This window comes from Ammospiza nelsoni, chromosome 8 (assembly GCF_027579445.1).
Source record: "Ammospiza nelsoni isolate bAmmNel1 chromosome 8, bAmmNel1.pri, whole genome shotgun sequence".
NCBI classification, from domain to species: Eukaryota; Metazoa; Chordata; class Aves; order Passeriformes; family Passerellidae; genus Ammospiza; species Ammospiza nelsoni.
This window is the reverse complement of record NC_080640.1, coordinates 32,143,451-32,157,780: the sequence shown is the minus strand read 5'-3', so window position 1 is coordinate 32,157,780 and position 14,330 is coordinate 32,143,451. Positions and strand designations below refer to the sequence as shown.

At 42.6% G+C, this 14,330-nt stretch overlaps 1 protein-coding gene across 1 annotated transcript in view; it reads right to left on the bottom strand.

The window, feature by feature from the left end:
• The window catches only part of PTEN (phosphatase and tensin homolog), a 52,806-nt gene that overhangs the window by 20,344 nt on the left and 18,132 nt on the right, over positions 1-14,330 (bottom strand). Inside the window, exons 3-5 of the mRNA XM_059477620.1 lie at positions 9,753-9,797; positions 5,188-5,231; positions 579-817 (exon numbers count right to left, since the gene is read on the bottom strand). Of these exons, the coding sequence (XP_059333603.1) occupies positions 579-817; positions 5,188-5,231; positions 9,753-9,797 (328 nt within the window). The remainder of the gene's footprint in view (positions 1-578; positions 818-5,187; positions 5,232-9,752; positions 9,798-14,330) is intronic.

Sequence of the window (14,330 nt, the reverse complement as noted above, 5' to 3'; positions counted from 1 at the left end):
CCCTGGGATGCTCAACATACTCAGGGAAATAATGGAAGATGAGGAGGGAAACTTGCTAAAATCACCTTAGAAGTCACATCTTATCATCTTAGGAGAAGATTTCAAATAAGGAGGTTAAATTCTCAATAATGAGGCCAGAAAGGTCCTTAACTACCCTTTACAGACAAGGGGCATCCAACAGTAATGGGATATTCCCCTATGCACCTCCAAACCCCACCACAGCAGTAAAGGGAACCTGAGGAGATAAACAACTCATCCATTCAGGCAAAAATCAGCTGGAACAATCCTCTCATTTGGGCTGAAAATGCTGAATGAGAAAGTTCACTGCCCCTCTGTTTTTCAGCATAACAATGCTGAAAAAGCCATTTAAAATCAACTGTCCAGGTCTTCTTGGACAGAACATGTTAAAATCAGATTTAATGTTGTGACTAAAGCTTCTCCACTTCCAACTGCACTGATCCAATCCTACTGGAGCTAAATCAGACAACACAACCTAAAGGGTTTGAACATCAAACAGATCTCAAGGAGGAAAAGCAGCAAGTTTTAGGTAGAGGGACAGAAGAACAGCAACAACTCACCTTCTTGTCTCTGGTCCTTACTTCCCCATAGAAATCTAGGGCTTCTTGGGCCCTTAAAAACTTGCCTCGATGCAACAAATAAGCACAAATCATGACACCAGTTCGTCCCTTTCCAGCTTTACAGTGGATTGCTGCCACATGATTGTCATCTTCACTTAGCCACTGGTCAAGATCTTCACAAAAAGGTTTGATGAGCTCCAGCTGTGGTGGGTTATGGTCTTCAAAAGGGTACTGTGCAACTGCAGGGAGAAGGAGGAGTTCATCAGAACCTCAAAAGGCAAAGCAAGCTCAGGTCACCTTTGAATAACTTAATTTTTACATGCTTGTCACAATCACCCCTCCCCTCATCTCACATACTGATATTTATTTTTAATTCCAGGATTATTCAGTGTATCCCAAGCAGACATTTCTCCTTTCATCCTGCTCCATGGAGCAACTGTTTCACACCTCTATAAAGTTGAGCTGCACAGGCTCTGGAACATGAATTTTCCAGAATTTAAGAGTGTGCTGGCACACAGAATAACCTTGTGAAAAGCCATTACTCCAGCAATAATTAAACTACCTGCTAAGAGAGAACAAGGCCAGGCCTCAGTCACTGAGGAGACAACAGGAACTTTGCTGAAAAGTTATTGAACATGGCTGGGTCTACATTGGGGACAAAGTCTCAGAATCTGCTCAAAGGCTTTGTGAAACAAAAACCTGCCATTTCCATACATCAAAAATGGTAACTGGGAGAGAAATCTCAGGTAAGGCACTGGCAATGCTTATGGGTTTAGAGTCAAAGCACTGAACAATGCTGTCCTTTCTGATATGGGTGTACTCACACACACTCTTCCATCTAGGGATGAAAAGAATTTCCAGTGATGCAGGAAATGCAAGAAAACTCAAGAGAACTAAAAATAAGCACTAAAAGCAGAGAGAAGCACCCAAACTTCTCCCACCTCAGATCAGATGAAGGACAACATCACCCTGGCCACCAGAACTACACACAGTGTTCTGGTTTCAGCACAACAGCACTTGGTGAAGTGCACCCCAATTCTCCACCTCCAGCCTTGGGATCTTACAAACACAACTCTGCTACACTTCAAAATTCTCAGCTAGAAACACCATTTCCTTTTCTGGGCTAAAAATGAATGCATTTCATTTTTCTGGCAAGTGTCTGTAGTGGTTTCGTAAGCAGCACTCCGTAGTCACACATGCAAGGCTCCTTTTGATGAATCCCCAAGGACTCCAAGAGCACAAGTGAGGGATGAAGTTATGGAACTGCTGAAGGACTGCAGGACAAGCCCACAGCCTTCTGGTTTTCAGACTGCCCCCTTCATCTCCCAGAACAAATGGGGAAGCTGAGAAATAATCTTTGCTTAAAGAGGCAACACAAGTTCACAAACATGAACACACAAACTCTTCCACATGGAAGATCCAAAGGCTCCCCAAGTGATCCCCAAAGTTTTATGTGAAATTAAAGATGGAATTTATTTAGAAATCTCTAAGAAAAGAAGCTGCAAAAATGATTCAAATTTGTGTGTACAGCTTTGAGTTTATCACAGCTACAGCCAGCAAGGTTCCCATGAAAAGGGGAATGAGAAAATCCTGAAAGAACAGCATGAAAACTCCCAAGCAGTCACAGGATGCTGAAGATGCTCTCAAAGATTTGGAATCAAAAGCAAAACTTGTGATATTTTCTTCAAAGCTGGGGTGAGAAGATGAAATGGGTGCCCTGGGATGCTGTGCAGGGATTAAGAGGAAGGAAATATTAAGCTGCACAGTCTTGAGTAGGGCCTTGAGAAGGTGCAGCTCCTCTATGGATTTTGATTCCTTACAATGGAGAATAATCCTGCTTGCCCTCTCCCAGCCCCTACACATTGCAAGAAAAATCCCATAGCACATAGAAGAGTTTAAAAAAAGAAAATCTGTGACAAAGCAGAAGACAATTCCAGCATGGAAAGATTTCAGAAACTGGAAAAACCAAGGACACAAAGCTACCTCCCAAAGAAGATGAAGAGCTTTCAGTGTTTGGGGTTTAATGTGATGCAAGATCATCCTGGGTGAATAATGAACTATTCTGGTGTTTCATGCTCAGTACAATCACAAGTTCCCTTTGCAGTCAGTTCACTTCAGGAGATTTTCAAGTACAACTTTTGTTCCTCTGCTTAGGGAAGTCCTGAGTCACCAATTTGGTTATCTGAGGTTAACTAATTCGAGGATGAGAATGAAAAACAGCATGTCTTGTGCAGAGGAGCTGTGAAAGGTGCTGTCACAAGCAGCATTTGGGGCTGGGATTGACAGCAAAGGGAGCTGAGCACCCCCGTATCAGAAAGCAGAAACTCAAACAAACATATGCTGTGGCCATATTAGAACATGTCCTCTTCTCTTCTTCCCCAAAGCACTGCTCTAGCAGATACTAAAATATTTTTTTCCTTGCTGACTGAGGTTTCTGGGCACTGTCATTCAACATCCTGAGAGCAAATCAGAAGCTCTGACTTCAACAAGACAATTTCAGCCCTTCTATATTCAGCTATGAAAGCAGCCAATTACATTCTGGTCACGCTCTAAACCCTCTTTCATAATTAGCTGGATGGTTTAAAATAATAATAATGAAAAATAGAAGTTGAGCCATTGCTATGATGCAGAAGAAGCCCAGAATTTGTTCATCTCCTATGATTCTGTAGGCACAAGGACTCCTCATCTCCCCTCATCTGAAGGAATTACAACTTGTGAGCAAAAAATGCTCCTCTGCCCAAAGAACAAGGTAAATCTGCATTTATTTATTACCTGGAGAGGTAATTCTGACACAAAACTACATCAGTCAAGGTCAGAAGCACTCCTGAAAGATTCCCCTCTGCTTTTGGCAGCTCTGCAGTGTCTAAGACCCAACTCATCTCTAAGAGACATCACATGGGAATTAATTTTTATTTTAGCATCTGAAAGTTCTGCCAGATCTTCCCAAAGTTGCTTTTTACACATAGATAATGGTTTAAATGTTCTCCATTTCCATCCTTCATAAAAAACAGACTCCTCTGAGCCTCACGTCAAGTGTGCAAGGAATTTCTGCTTTAAATTGTGCAAGGAATTTCTGCATCACATGGAAATTGTATAAGGAATTTGTGCTTTAATTTGTACAAGGAATTTGTGCTTCACACCAAAATTGTGCAAGGAATTTGTGCTTCACATGAAAATTGTGCAAGGAATTTGTGCTTTAATTTGTACAAGGAATTTGTGCTTCACACCAAAATTGTGCAAGGAATTTGTGCTTCACATGAAAATTGTGCAAGGAATTTGTGCTTTAATTTGTACAAGGAATTTATGCTTTAAATTGCACAAGGAATTTATGCTTTAAATTGCACAAGGAATTTGTGCTTCACATGTAAACTGTACAAGGAATTTGTGCTTTAAATTGTGCAAGGAATTTGTGCTTCAAATGAAAATTGTGCAAGGAATTTGTGTTTCAAATGAAAATTGTGCAAGGAATTTGTGTTTCACATGCCAACTGTGCAAGGAATTTGTGCTTCGTATGTCAATTGCAAAAGGAATTTATGTTTTACATGTAAATTGTACAAGGAATTTGTGCTTCACAGGAAAATTGTACAAGGAATTTGTGCTGCACATGGAAATTGTACAAGGAATTTTTAATTCACACAAAAATTGTGCAAGAAATTTGTGCTTCACACTAAAATTGCACAAGGAATTTGTGCTTCACATGGAAACTGTGCAAGGAATTTCTGCTTCACATGTCAATTGTGCAAGGAATTTGTACTTCACATGTAAAATTGTACAAGGATTTTGTGCTTCACACATAAATTGTACAAGGAATTTGTACTTCACACCAAAATTGTACAAGGAATTTGTGCTTCACCTGTCAATTGTGCAAGGAATTTGTGCTGCACACAAAAATTGTGCAAGGAATTTGAGCTTCACATGAAAACTGTACAAGGAATTTCTGCTTCACGTGAAAATTGTGCAAGGAATTTCTACTTCACATGTATACTGTGCAAGGAATTTGTACTTCACACATCAATTGTACAAGGAATTTGATCTTCAAATGAAAGTTGTCCAAGAAATTTGTGCCTCACACAAAAACTGTACAAGAAATTTCTACCCCACATGAAAATTGTGCAAGCAATTTGTGCTTCACACATAAATTGTACAAGGAATTTGTGCTTCACATGTCAATTGTGCAGGAAATTTGTGCTTCAAGTGTAAAATTGTACAAGGGATTTCTACTTCACATGTATATTGTACAAAGAAATTGTGCCTCACACATAAATTGTACAAGGAATTTGTGCTTCACACAAAAATCGTACAAGGAATTTGTGCTGCACACAAAAATTGTGCAAGGAATTTGTATTTCACTGAACTGAAACTTCTGTGCAACCCATCCTGCAGCAATTTCTTTGCAACTTTAGACTTTTTATTAGATTTTGATCTTTAACTGTCAGGAGCACACTTTTTTGAAAGCACCAAGAATATAGCAAATTTTTTCCAATGACTCAAAGCAATCTGACATCATTCCTTGTGCCCAAATCTCCTCCATGATTATTCATCAGCTCCTCCTTTAGGCCTTCATTCACTGGGGTTTAAAGAGAACACACATCAGGCAGTAAAATCTTACCTCTGCAGTTAAATTTGGCCGTGTCATAATGTCTTTCAGCACATCTGAAAAAGAAAAACAAGAGTTCAAGACAAGTCTCTGAGGAAAAATCCTGGAAAATCATGCATGCCCATCACCTTTATGATTTAAAACTAGAGGTTACACACAGAAAAACTAAAAAAAAAAAAAAGTTTTGCAGCAGATTGCTCATTAAAAAGTGAATTATTTTACTGAAAGGCAAATACTCACCCTTTGGTAATTGTAGTGCATGGTTGTGTTTCAGTCAGTGTGACTCAATTTATGCAAGTCTGAGTTGAGTGTGCACCTTCTAAGCCTGACATGAGCAGCTTTGTGCTGCCAAACACCTGGAGAGCAGAGAGCTGTGACCCTCATGCAGGGATGCTGAACCCAAACACAGCTCAGAGTGCCTCAGCAGCAGTGTGGCTGCTCAGAGCAATGGGGATCACAAGGAAATCCACATTAATATTAGCAGAGATCACCTGGATCAAGCAGAGATTGTGGCACTGCTGTCCCTGCCATTGATTCCTGAATTTAAGTCACCCCTGAAGACCAAGCAGCCACATTCCCCCTCAGACCTGGGAAATGGCACATTGAGGGATTAAAAAATAGTTTTGTTGATACCAAGGCTACACAAGCAATGGCTGAACACAATCCTGGCTCAGCTGCACTGAATTTGGGGGTATTTGCAGCACATTTCTGAAAGCTCTGGAGCTGTACCAGCCTCTACCCACTCAGAGACCCTCCCCAGCTGGACAAAACCACAGCAAACCACACTGGGTTTGCTTTTCCAGGGATAAACAGCAGTGATGAGACACAAACCACCCCTAAAGCAGCCAAAGCAGCACCTTAAGAACAACCAGATCAGATTTTGGGATAAGGGGGAAGAAAGAAAGAGTGGATGGATACCCTCCAGAATTTCCCTTGGAGCTGCTCCCTGCAGGGAAGATGATGTGAGTGGAAGTTGAGGAAGGAAAAGTGACAACAATCCTGCTTCAAATCCTGCTAAAACCAGCTGGGATGGGGACCTGAGCAGCCTGAGCTGGAGAATGACATCCCTGCCCACAGCAGGGAGAAGGGACAAGATGGTGCTGAAGGTTCTTCCAACCCAAACCAGGCTGGGATTCTATGGAAGAGCTGAAACACAAGTGCTGCAGCGATTTCAGCAGAGAAATCACACCTGGATGTCCAGTTCTGACACAGCCTGTGCTCTTCCCAGGATTATTCCAATTCCCACAGCAGCTTCAGGACTGCCATGAACTCATCTCTCAGCCACATGGAGCTGAGCTGACACTTTCACACACACACAAACCTTTGGGCTGCTCCTTGTGTGACTCTAACTGGAGCTCCCTGAGCTCTGCCCAGGACACAGCCACAGGCAGCTCTGCTGGGGCTGCTCCCAGAGCTTCCCTCTCCCTGAATTCCAGAACCTTCTCAGCTCTACCTGTGCTCCAAAAAGCCTGGCAGCTCTCACAGCTCCAACCACAGTGACCAGGTTAAGCTGGCACTTAAGAGGAGACTCCCAAAAGTATTATTTTCAAAGGCACTGGAGCCTTTGAGAAGAGAGCTGGATGCAGGATGTCCATCCAAAGGGGATGGAGCAGCCAGCAGCACAGGGATTTGGGAAGCTGCAAACACACAAAGCATTTTATGCAGGAAAGATTCCTGCAGCACAGGAGTTTGGGAAGATGCAAACACACAAAGCATCTCATCCAGGAAAGTTTCCTGCAGCACAGGGATTTGGGAAGCTGCAAACACACAAAGCATCTCATGCAGGAAGGTTGCCTGCAGCACAGGGATTTGGGAAGCTGCAAACACACCAAGCATCTCATCCAGGAAAGTTTCCTGCAGCACAGGGATTTGGGAAGCTGCAAACACACAAAGCATTTTATGCAGGAAAGATTCCTGCAGCACAGGAGTTTGGGAAGATGCAAACACACAAAGCACATTATGCAGGAAAGTTTCCTGCAGCACAGGGATTTGGGAAGCTGCAAACACACAAAGCATCTCATCCAGGAAAGTTTCCTGCAGCACAGGGATTTGGGAAGCTGCAAACACACCAAGCATCTCATCCAGGAAAGATTCCTGCAGCACAGGGATTTGGGAAGCTGCAAACACACAAAGCATTTTATGCAGGAAAGATTCCTGCAGCACAGGGATTTGGGAAGCTGCTAGGAAGCAAAGCAGGTACCACAAAGATTTTATCCAGGAAACTTTCCTGCTTCCTTCTAAAGAAACACCCAGCTCAAATGGGGAGTAAGAGCTGAAAGTCTTCAAAAACATTAAAAAAAAAATCCACAAATGGGTAGAAAAACCATTAAATTTGGAAGATTTCAACAACTTCAATGACCACTGGAAGATTCCTCAGTTTTTTTTAGACAGTATCATTGAGTAGAACACCATGAGGGATTAAAAAATAGTTTTGTTGATACCAAGGATACACAAGCAATTGCTGAACACAATCCTGGCTCAGTTGCACTGAATTTGTGGGTATTTGCAGCAGAAATCCCACCAGCACACAATCTGAGGATACTGGTGGGGCTTAATGCTTCAAGTGCATTTGGGGTGGGGTTTTAAACACTATTATAACTCAAATAGCAGCAGATCTCCAGGTGAAATCTGATTTTTTTTGGTATTTTTGGGGTTAAGGAAGGGTTTGGCTGTCCTTATGATTAAAGTGAGTTTAAATCAAGCCAGAAGCCAAGTGCTGCCAGGTGAAAGTCACCATCAGCCAGAGCCCAGCCCCAGGGACACAGCAAGCACAGAAAATGCCCATTTCCATCCCAGCTCCTTCCCTGAAGCACCTGCCTGCAGGACAGCCCAAGGAAACCCAGTGGAGAAGGAGATGATGACAACAGGGCAGGTGACAATCTGGCAGCATGGGAAGTGAGGAGATGCAAGTGGAAGAACAGATTTAAAGGGGATTTAAAACAGATTTAAGAGAATACTGAAGAAATAGCAAAGGCAAACAAGAGAGGAGCAACACAAGGAGGAAAATTAAACTCAGAGTGCTGGGGAGTTAAAAGCCAAGATGTCAGGATGGGGCATAACTGACACAGTTTCAGAAAAATCTCTAAATCCTTTTAGATAAAACTGCTCAATACACACATTATTACCAACTTCAGGGAACAGCTACCTTAAGGGAACTCAAATCCCATGACAGATTTTGAAATAATTCTGACTATAATCATGTAACTCCTCTGAACTCCCACCTCCTCCTTTGAAACACAGACAATAGATCATTATTTACAAAGGATCAGCTTCATCTGAAGAAATGGAATTCTCTGGAACACCTGATGGATGCAATTCCTTCCCATCCCCTGAGCAAACATTGCCACAAGTCACCTGATGGCATTTTATTTTTATAAATTTGGCCTGCACAAGCATTAATATATCCCCAGACAGTTTTATTCTCTGAAATTTTTCATCTGAGGATGAATAAAGTAATTCTAGCAAGATTCATTTGTGATTGTTTTGCAGTTAACAAGAAGAAAATCAATTTTTATATAAGGAAACTGAAAACAAAAACCTTTAGCACACCTGGACAAGTTTTTTCCACAGCTGAAAACACACAGAGCAGCAACAGAAACATCAAATTAATTTGTCTCATCACTGCTCTTCTCACTAACAAACTTTAAAAAGCTGTTCATGGCTTCTGCCCCACAACAACTTCAATAACCACTGGAAGATTCCTCAATTTCTACTGTTACTTCTCTCCAATATCAGGGAAATTGATGCACAATCCTTTAGCTAAGCTAGAGGCAGATTTAAATCCTTATTTTTAAATATTTGCTTTAATGACTTGACAGATTCAGTACTACAATAATTTTTCTACTACTGCAGATATTTAAAAATATTCATTTTAAAAAATATTAAAGTTGTAACAGATCTGAGAGTCAATTTTCAACTTGGGTTTTTAGGAAAATAAATGAGGGGTAGGAAAACCACAACTCTTTGACATCACTAAGTCATTTATACAAATGAAATTAGTCTAAGCTAATGAATAAATTAGATGAAGAAACAGCACAAAACCCCCCAAAAAATAAAGCCAAAACCAGAAAACAGTACCAGCTTTCTGCAGAACTAAATTTTCAGAGAAGTCAGAAATCAGCAACAATTGCTCCAAGAGCTTTTTTAAAGTAATAAACAGGGACACACAAGAAAAGGGAGGAAGCAAACAGAACCTTGGTACCAATGCAGTTTGATTTTTTAAAAAATAGAGAAAAAAAACCAGGAAAAGCTTCATTTGGCAATTGGACATGAATACATGGACAGAAAGCCTGCTGTGAATTACTTTTCACTTTTTAATCACATGGCCCAAGCTGCAGATGGGCTGCATGCCAAGTCATTTAAGAACATTCAAGTAACATGAATACACACCAGCATTTCATTTAACCTCACTCAGCTCCACTAAATGAAGTACCAGGGCTCTCAATCAGCCTTAATTGTTTTAAGAAATGTGCAAAACATCTCCAGCTCTGCTTCAGGACAGCAACAAGGCACTTGCACTGCTCAGCTATTTTTAGGAGTCATTATTTTGGAGAATGTATCTTTAAGAGCATACTTACAGATTGTATATCTTGTAATGGTTTTTATGCTTTGAATCCAAAAACCTTCAAGAGAAAAAAAAAAAAAAGAAGAATGTGTGAATATACATTGAACAATATTGATCTTAATTTGCAGCATCCTTAAGGCAGCACCCAGCATGAGCAGTTCTGCATTCCCAGTCCCAGAGTGCCCCAAAAATCAAGGAGGCAGAGTTGGAAACCTCACTCATCCAAATAATCCAACAGCATGGATTAATGGAACACCACTAATGCAAGTAAGGGAAGCAAGGTCTGACCTGAAACTGAAATATTTACTGCACATGGACTGATTTCCTGATTCCTAAAACACCTGCAGGTCACTGTGAGGAGCTGAGGAAGGCTTGGTTATTTTCAAACAGAAAGCACTGATCACACCAGGTATCTGGAAACACTTCCTATTTAATCACCTGTGCCAAATATTTTGCCACAAGGAAGGAAAGCAGGTAAAGTAACTCTTGTGTTCCAGTTCTAGCCAAAATCATTCACTTCAACCCCAAGTTTTTTATTATTTGCCACTGAAGTCTGTCCCCAGTGATACTGTGGGTTTTGGAAGGAGGACCACTGCACTTTTCCACACTCATTTCATTCCCATGCTCACTTTGGAACACAAACTTCCCCTACAAGCCAAACTGCAAGCATGATTCATCACAAGTGCTGTGATTATATATGATGTGTCACCTGGCAATGTGCAAGAAGAAATAACATGCAAATGTTTACACTTAACATCATCAACAGTGTGTATCTGCACATCAGCCAGAAGGAATTTAATTAGCCATGACAGAACATGCTGTTCAAATTGAAAAGAAACACTAGCTGCTAAAATCCTGGAAAGCTCAAGCAAAAACAAGCTCTGGTTATCAGTCATAATATTCCAGAAGAACCTAGAACAGCTCTGTGGTTAAAGGCCTGCACTAAAATGGGAACAGATGTGAAACTCCCAAGTGAAGGAGGAACAAGAATTCCCTGAGTGCCACTGGTGCCCCTGTTGGCAGCTTTGCAGAGCCTCAGGAAGATGGTGGGCACAGGGATTTGTTTCAGGAGATGTTCCTGTTTGTTAACACACACCACAGTGAGGACAGCTGGCTCTGCTTTCCCAGGAGTACCCACAGAGTGGAGTAGGATGTTTTTAAGGACAAAATTCCATGCAAAACCTCTCCAAGTGTCACTCACAGGAGACAGGCAGCAGTGCAGGTTGTACTTCTCAGCCAGCATTAGGCTGGAATTTGTCAGGGTACCAGCTCTTCAGAAAAAGCTGGATCCTGACTCAATACCAACTGCTCAGGAGCTTGAGCACCTTGCATTTCTGCATAAAAAGCACTTGGAAAAAATAATAAATAAATTACTGGAGTAGATGAGGACTGCAACATACAGAATGCTGCATGATCACATTTTCTTCTTGTTTAAAAAGGTAACAAATGTAATAATACTTGAGCATCCAGTTGCCTGCAGCTCAATTTACATCTCTGCTTATCTTAATTTGGTTGATGATGCTTTTAGGTGATCACTGCTCCTTTTGATCAGTGTTTATGGACAGCTTAATAATTATATAGGCATTCCAAAAATCTAATTTATACATGTCTACCTCCTCAACCACTAAAATGTATTTTCCTTCACCCAGAAGCTACTGAATTGAAAGCTGTGAATGGAAGAGGGCCTTCAAAGACTGCTGCCTATCAATATTTATTTATATTATTCCCATGTTAGATTAGATATTGGAAGGAATTGTTCCCTGGCAGGGTGGGCAAGCCCTGGCACAGGGTGCCCAGAGCAGCTGGGGCTGCCCCTGGATCCCTGGCAGGACTTTGGGGCTTGGAGCAGCCTGGGACAGTGGGAGGTGTCCCTGCCATGGCAGGGGTGGCACTGGATGGGATTTAAGGTCCCTCTCAAGCCACAAACTCCACATTTCCAGGCAGCTTTCTTTCCCAGCAGTCAGAGGCACCTTTTCATGAAGCTGATGGACTATCCAGTCCCTGATGAACTCCACCTTTGAAAATTGTGGGACAGGGGCAAAGGCTTGACTTTGGATAAATCACAGAATGTTTTAGGTTGGAAGGGATTTAAAGTTCATCTCCTTTCACCCCTCACACCTTCCACCATCCCAGGCTGCTCCAAGCCCCGAAGTCCAGCCTGGCCTTGGGCACTGCCAGGGATGCAGGGGCAGCCACAGCTGCTCTGGGCACCCTGTGCCAGGGCCTGCCCACCCTGCCAGGGAACAATTCCTCATTCCCAATATCTAATCTACCACAGGAATAATGCCCTGCTCACCAGGGCAGCAGAGAATGCAGGCACTGCACCTCCCCCAGCCAGCTCAGCTCAGCTCCAGGATCTGACACTCTCAGTGCTATTTGTGGATGGTGATTTTTGTCATGACAGTGGAACATGCAAAACCAAGCCCCTGGAGCCCAGCTGAGTGCAGCTGTGCAGGGAGGCACTGCCTGCACAGCTCTGACTGCCAGGTGAGGCTGAGGAGCCCTCCCAGGGTGGGGATGGAGGAGCTCAGCTCACTTCTGTCCAAGCTGGGTGCAATCCCCATGGAAATCCCTGCAGCCCTAGCTCTGCCTGCCAGCAGCTGTAAAACCAAGGAATCTCACAACAGTTTGGGTGGGAAAAGACCTTAAAGCCCATCCAGTGCCAGCCCTGCCATGGCTCCAGCCCCATCAGAACTCAGTGGCCTCCTCTGGACTTGCTCCAAGAGTTCCACATCCTTCTAATGCTGGAAGCACCAGAATTCCAGGTGGCAGAATCCCCCCTGCCCTGCACGGGCACGGGGGGGTTCTGGCTCCCAGCTCTCACCCCCAGCACCCCCAGGGCTGCTCCAGCTGCTCATGCCCTGGATTGATGCTGGGAGATGCCCTGAGCCAGGGGCAGCACCAGCACTTCACTCTGCTGGACTCCATGAGGCTGGTGCAGGTGCCTCTGGATCCATCAGGGTGTGACTGACACCCAGAGCTCAGTGGCACAGCTGGACGTGCTGAGGGTGCCTCAATCCCTCTGTCAGTGTCACCCACAGAGCTGCTGAGCAGCACCAGCCCCTCAGAGAGCCCGACTGTCCCTTGGTGTCCCCAGGGACCAGGAGCTGCTGCCCACACCACTCTGCCTGCAGCCATCCAGCCTGAGGGCTCCATCCATCAAACCCAGCTCAGACACAAGGATGCTGTGTGGGAACACTCTGCACCATTATGAGACACTCCCCATGGCACCTCCCAGCTGGGAGAAGCACCTCCTTGCCAAGATCTTCCCTGAAAACCTTCCTGCATGATCCTCACACCAAAGGCTGAGTATCTCACAGAGCTACTGAGCACACGGCTTCAAATGATCCCTGTCAAATAATCTCCCTTCAAATGATCCCTCTCAAATAATCTCCCTTCAAATGATCCCTCTCAAATAATCTCCCTTCAAATGATTTCCCTTCAAATGATGTCTCTCAAAGACCCCTCTAAAATTATCTCTCTTCAAATGATGCCTCTCAAATGATCCATCTCAAAGATCCCTCTCAAATGATTTCCCTTCAAACAATCCCTCTCAAATGATCTCTCTCAATCTCTCTTCAAATGATCCCTCAAATGATCTCTCTTCAAATGATCCCTTTCAGAGATCTCTCTTCAAATGATTTCCCTTCAAATGATCTCTCTCAAATAATCTCTTTTCAAATGATCCCTCTCAAATAATGTCTTCAAATGATCTCTCTCAAATCTCTCTTCCAATGATCCCTCTCAAATGATCTCTCTCAAAGATCCCTCTCAAATGCTTTCCCTTCAAATGATCCCTCTCAAAGACCCCTCTCAAATGATTTCCCTTCAAATGATCCCTCTCAAAGATCTCTCAAATAATTTCCCTTCAAATAATCTCTCTCAAAAATCCCTCTTAAATAACCTCTCTTCAAACGATCCCTCTCAATCTCTCTTCAAATGATCCCTCTCAAATGATTTCCCTTCAAACAATCCCTCTAAAATGATCTCTCTCAATCTCTCTTCAGATGATCCCTCAAATGATCCCTCTCAAATAATCTTTCTTCAAATGATCCCTCTCAAAGATCTCTCTTAAATGATCCATCTCAAAGATCTCTCTCAAATTATTTCCCTTCAAACAATCCCTCTCAAATGATCTCTCTCAATCTCTCTTCAAATGATTTCCCTTCAAATGATCTCTCAAAGATCACTCTCAAATAATCTCTTTTCAAATGATCCCTCTCAAATGTCTTCAAATGATCTCTCTCAAAGATCTCTCTTAAAATGATCCCTCTCAAAGATCCCTCTCAAATGATTTCCCTTCAAATAATCTCTCTCAAAAATCCCTCTTAAATAATCTCTCTTCAAATGATCCCTCTCAAAGATCTCTCTTAAATGATCTGTCTTCAAATGATCCATCTCAAAGATCTCTCTCAAATTATTTCCCTTCAATCCCTCTCAAATGATCTCTCTCAATCCCTCTTCAAACGGTCCCTCTCAGAGATCTCTCTTCAAATTATTTCCCTTCAAATGATCTCTCTCAAAGATCCCTCTCAAAGAATCTCTTCAAATTTCTCAAATAATCTCCCTTCCAATGATCCCTCTCAAATGA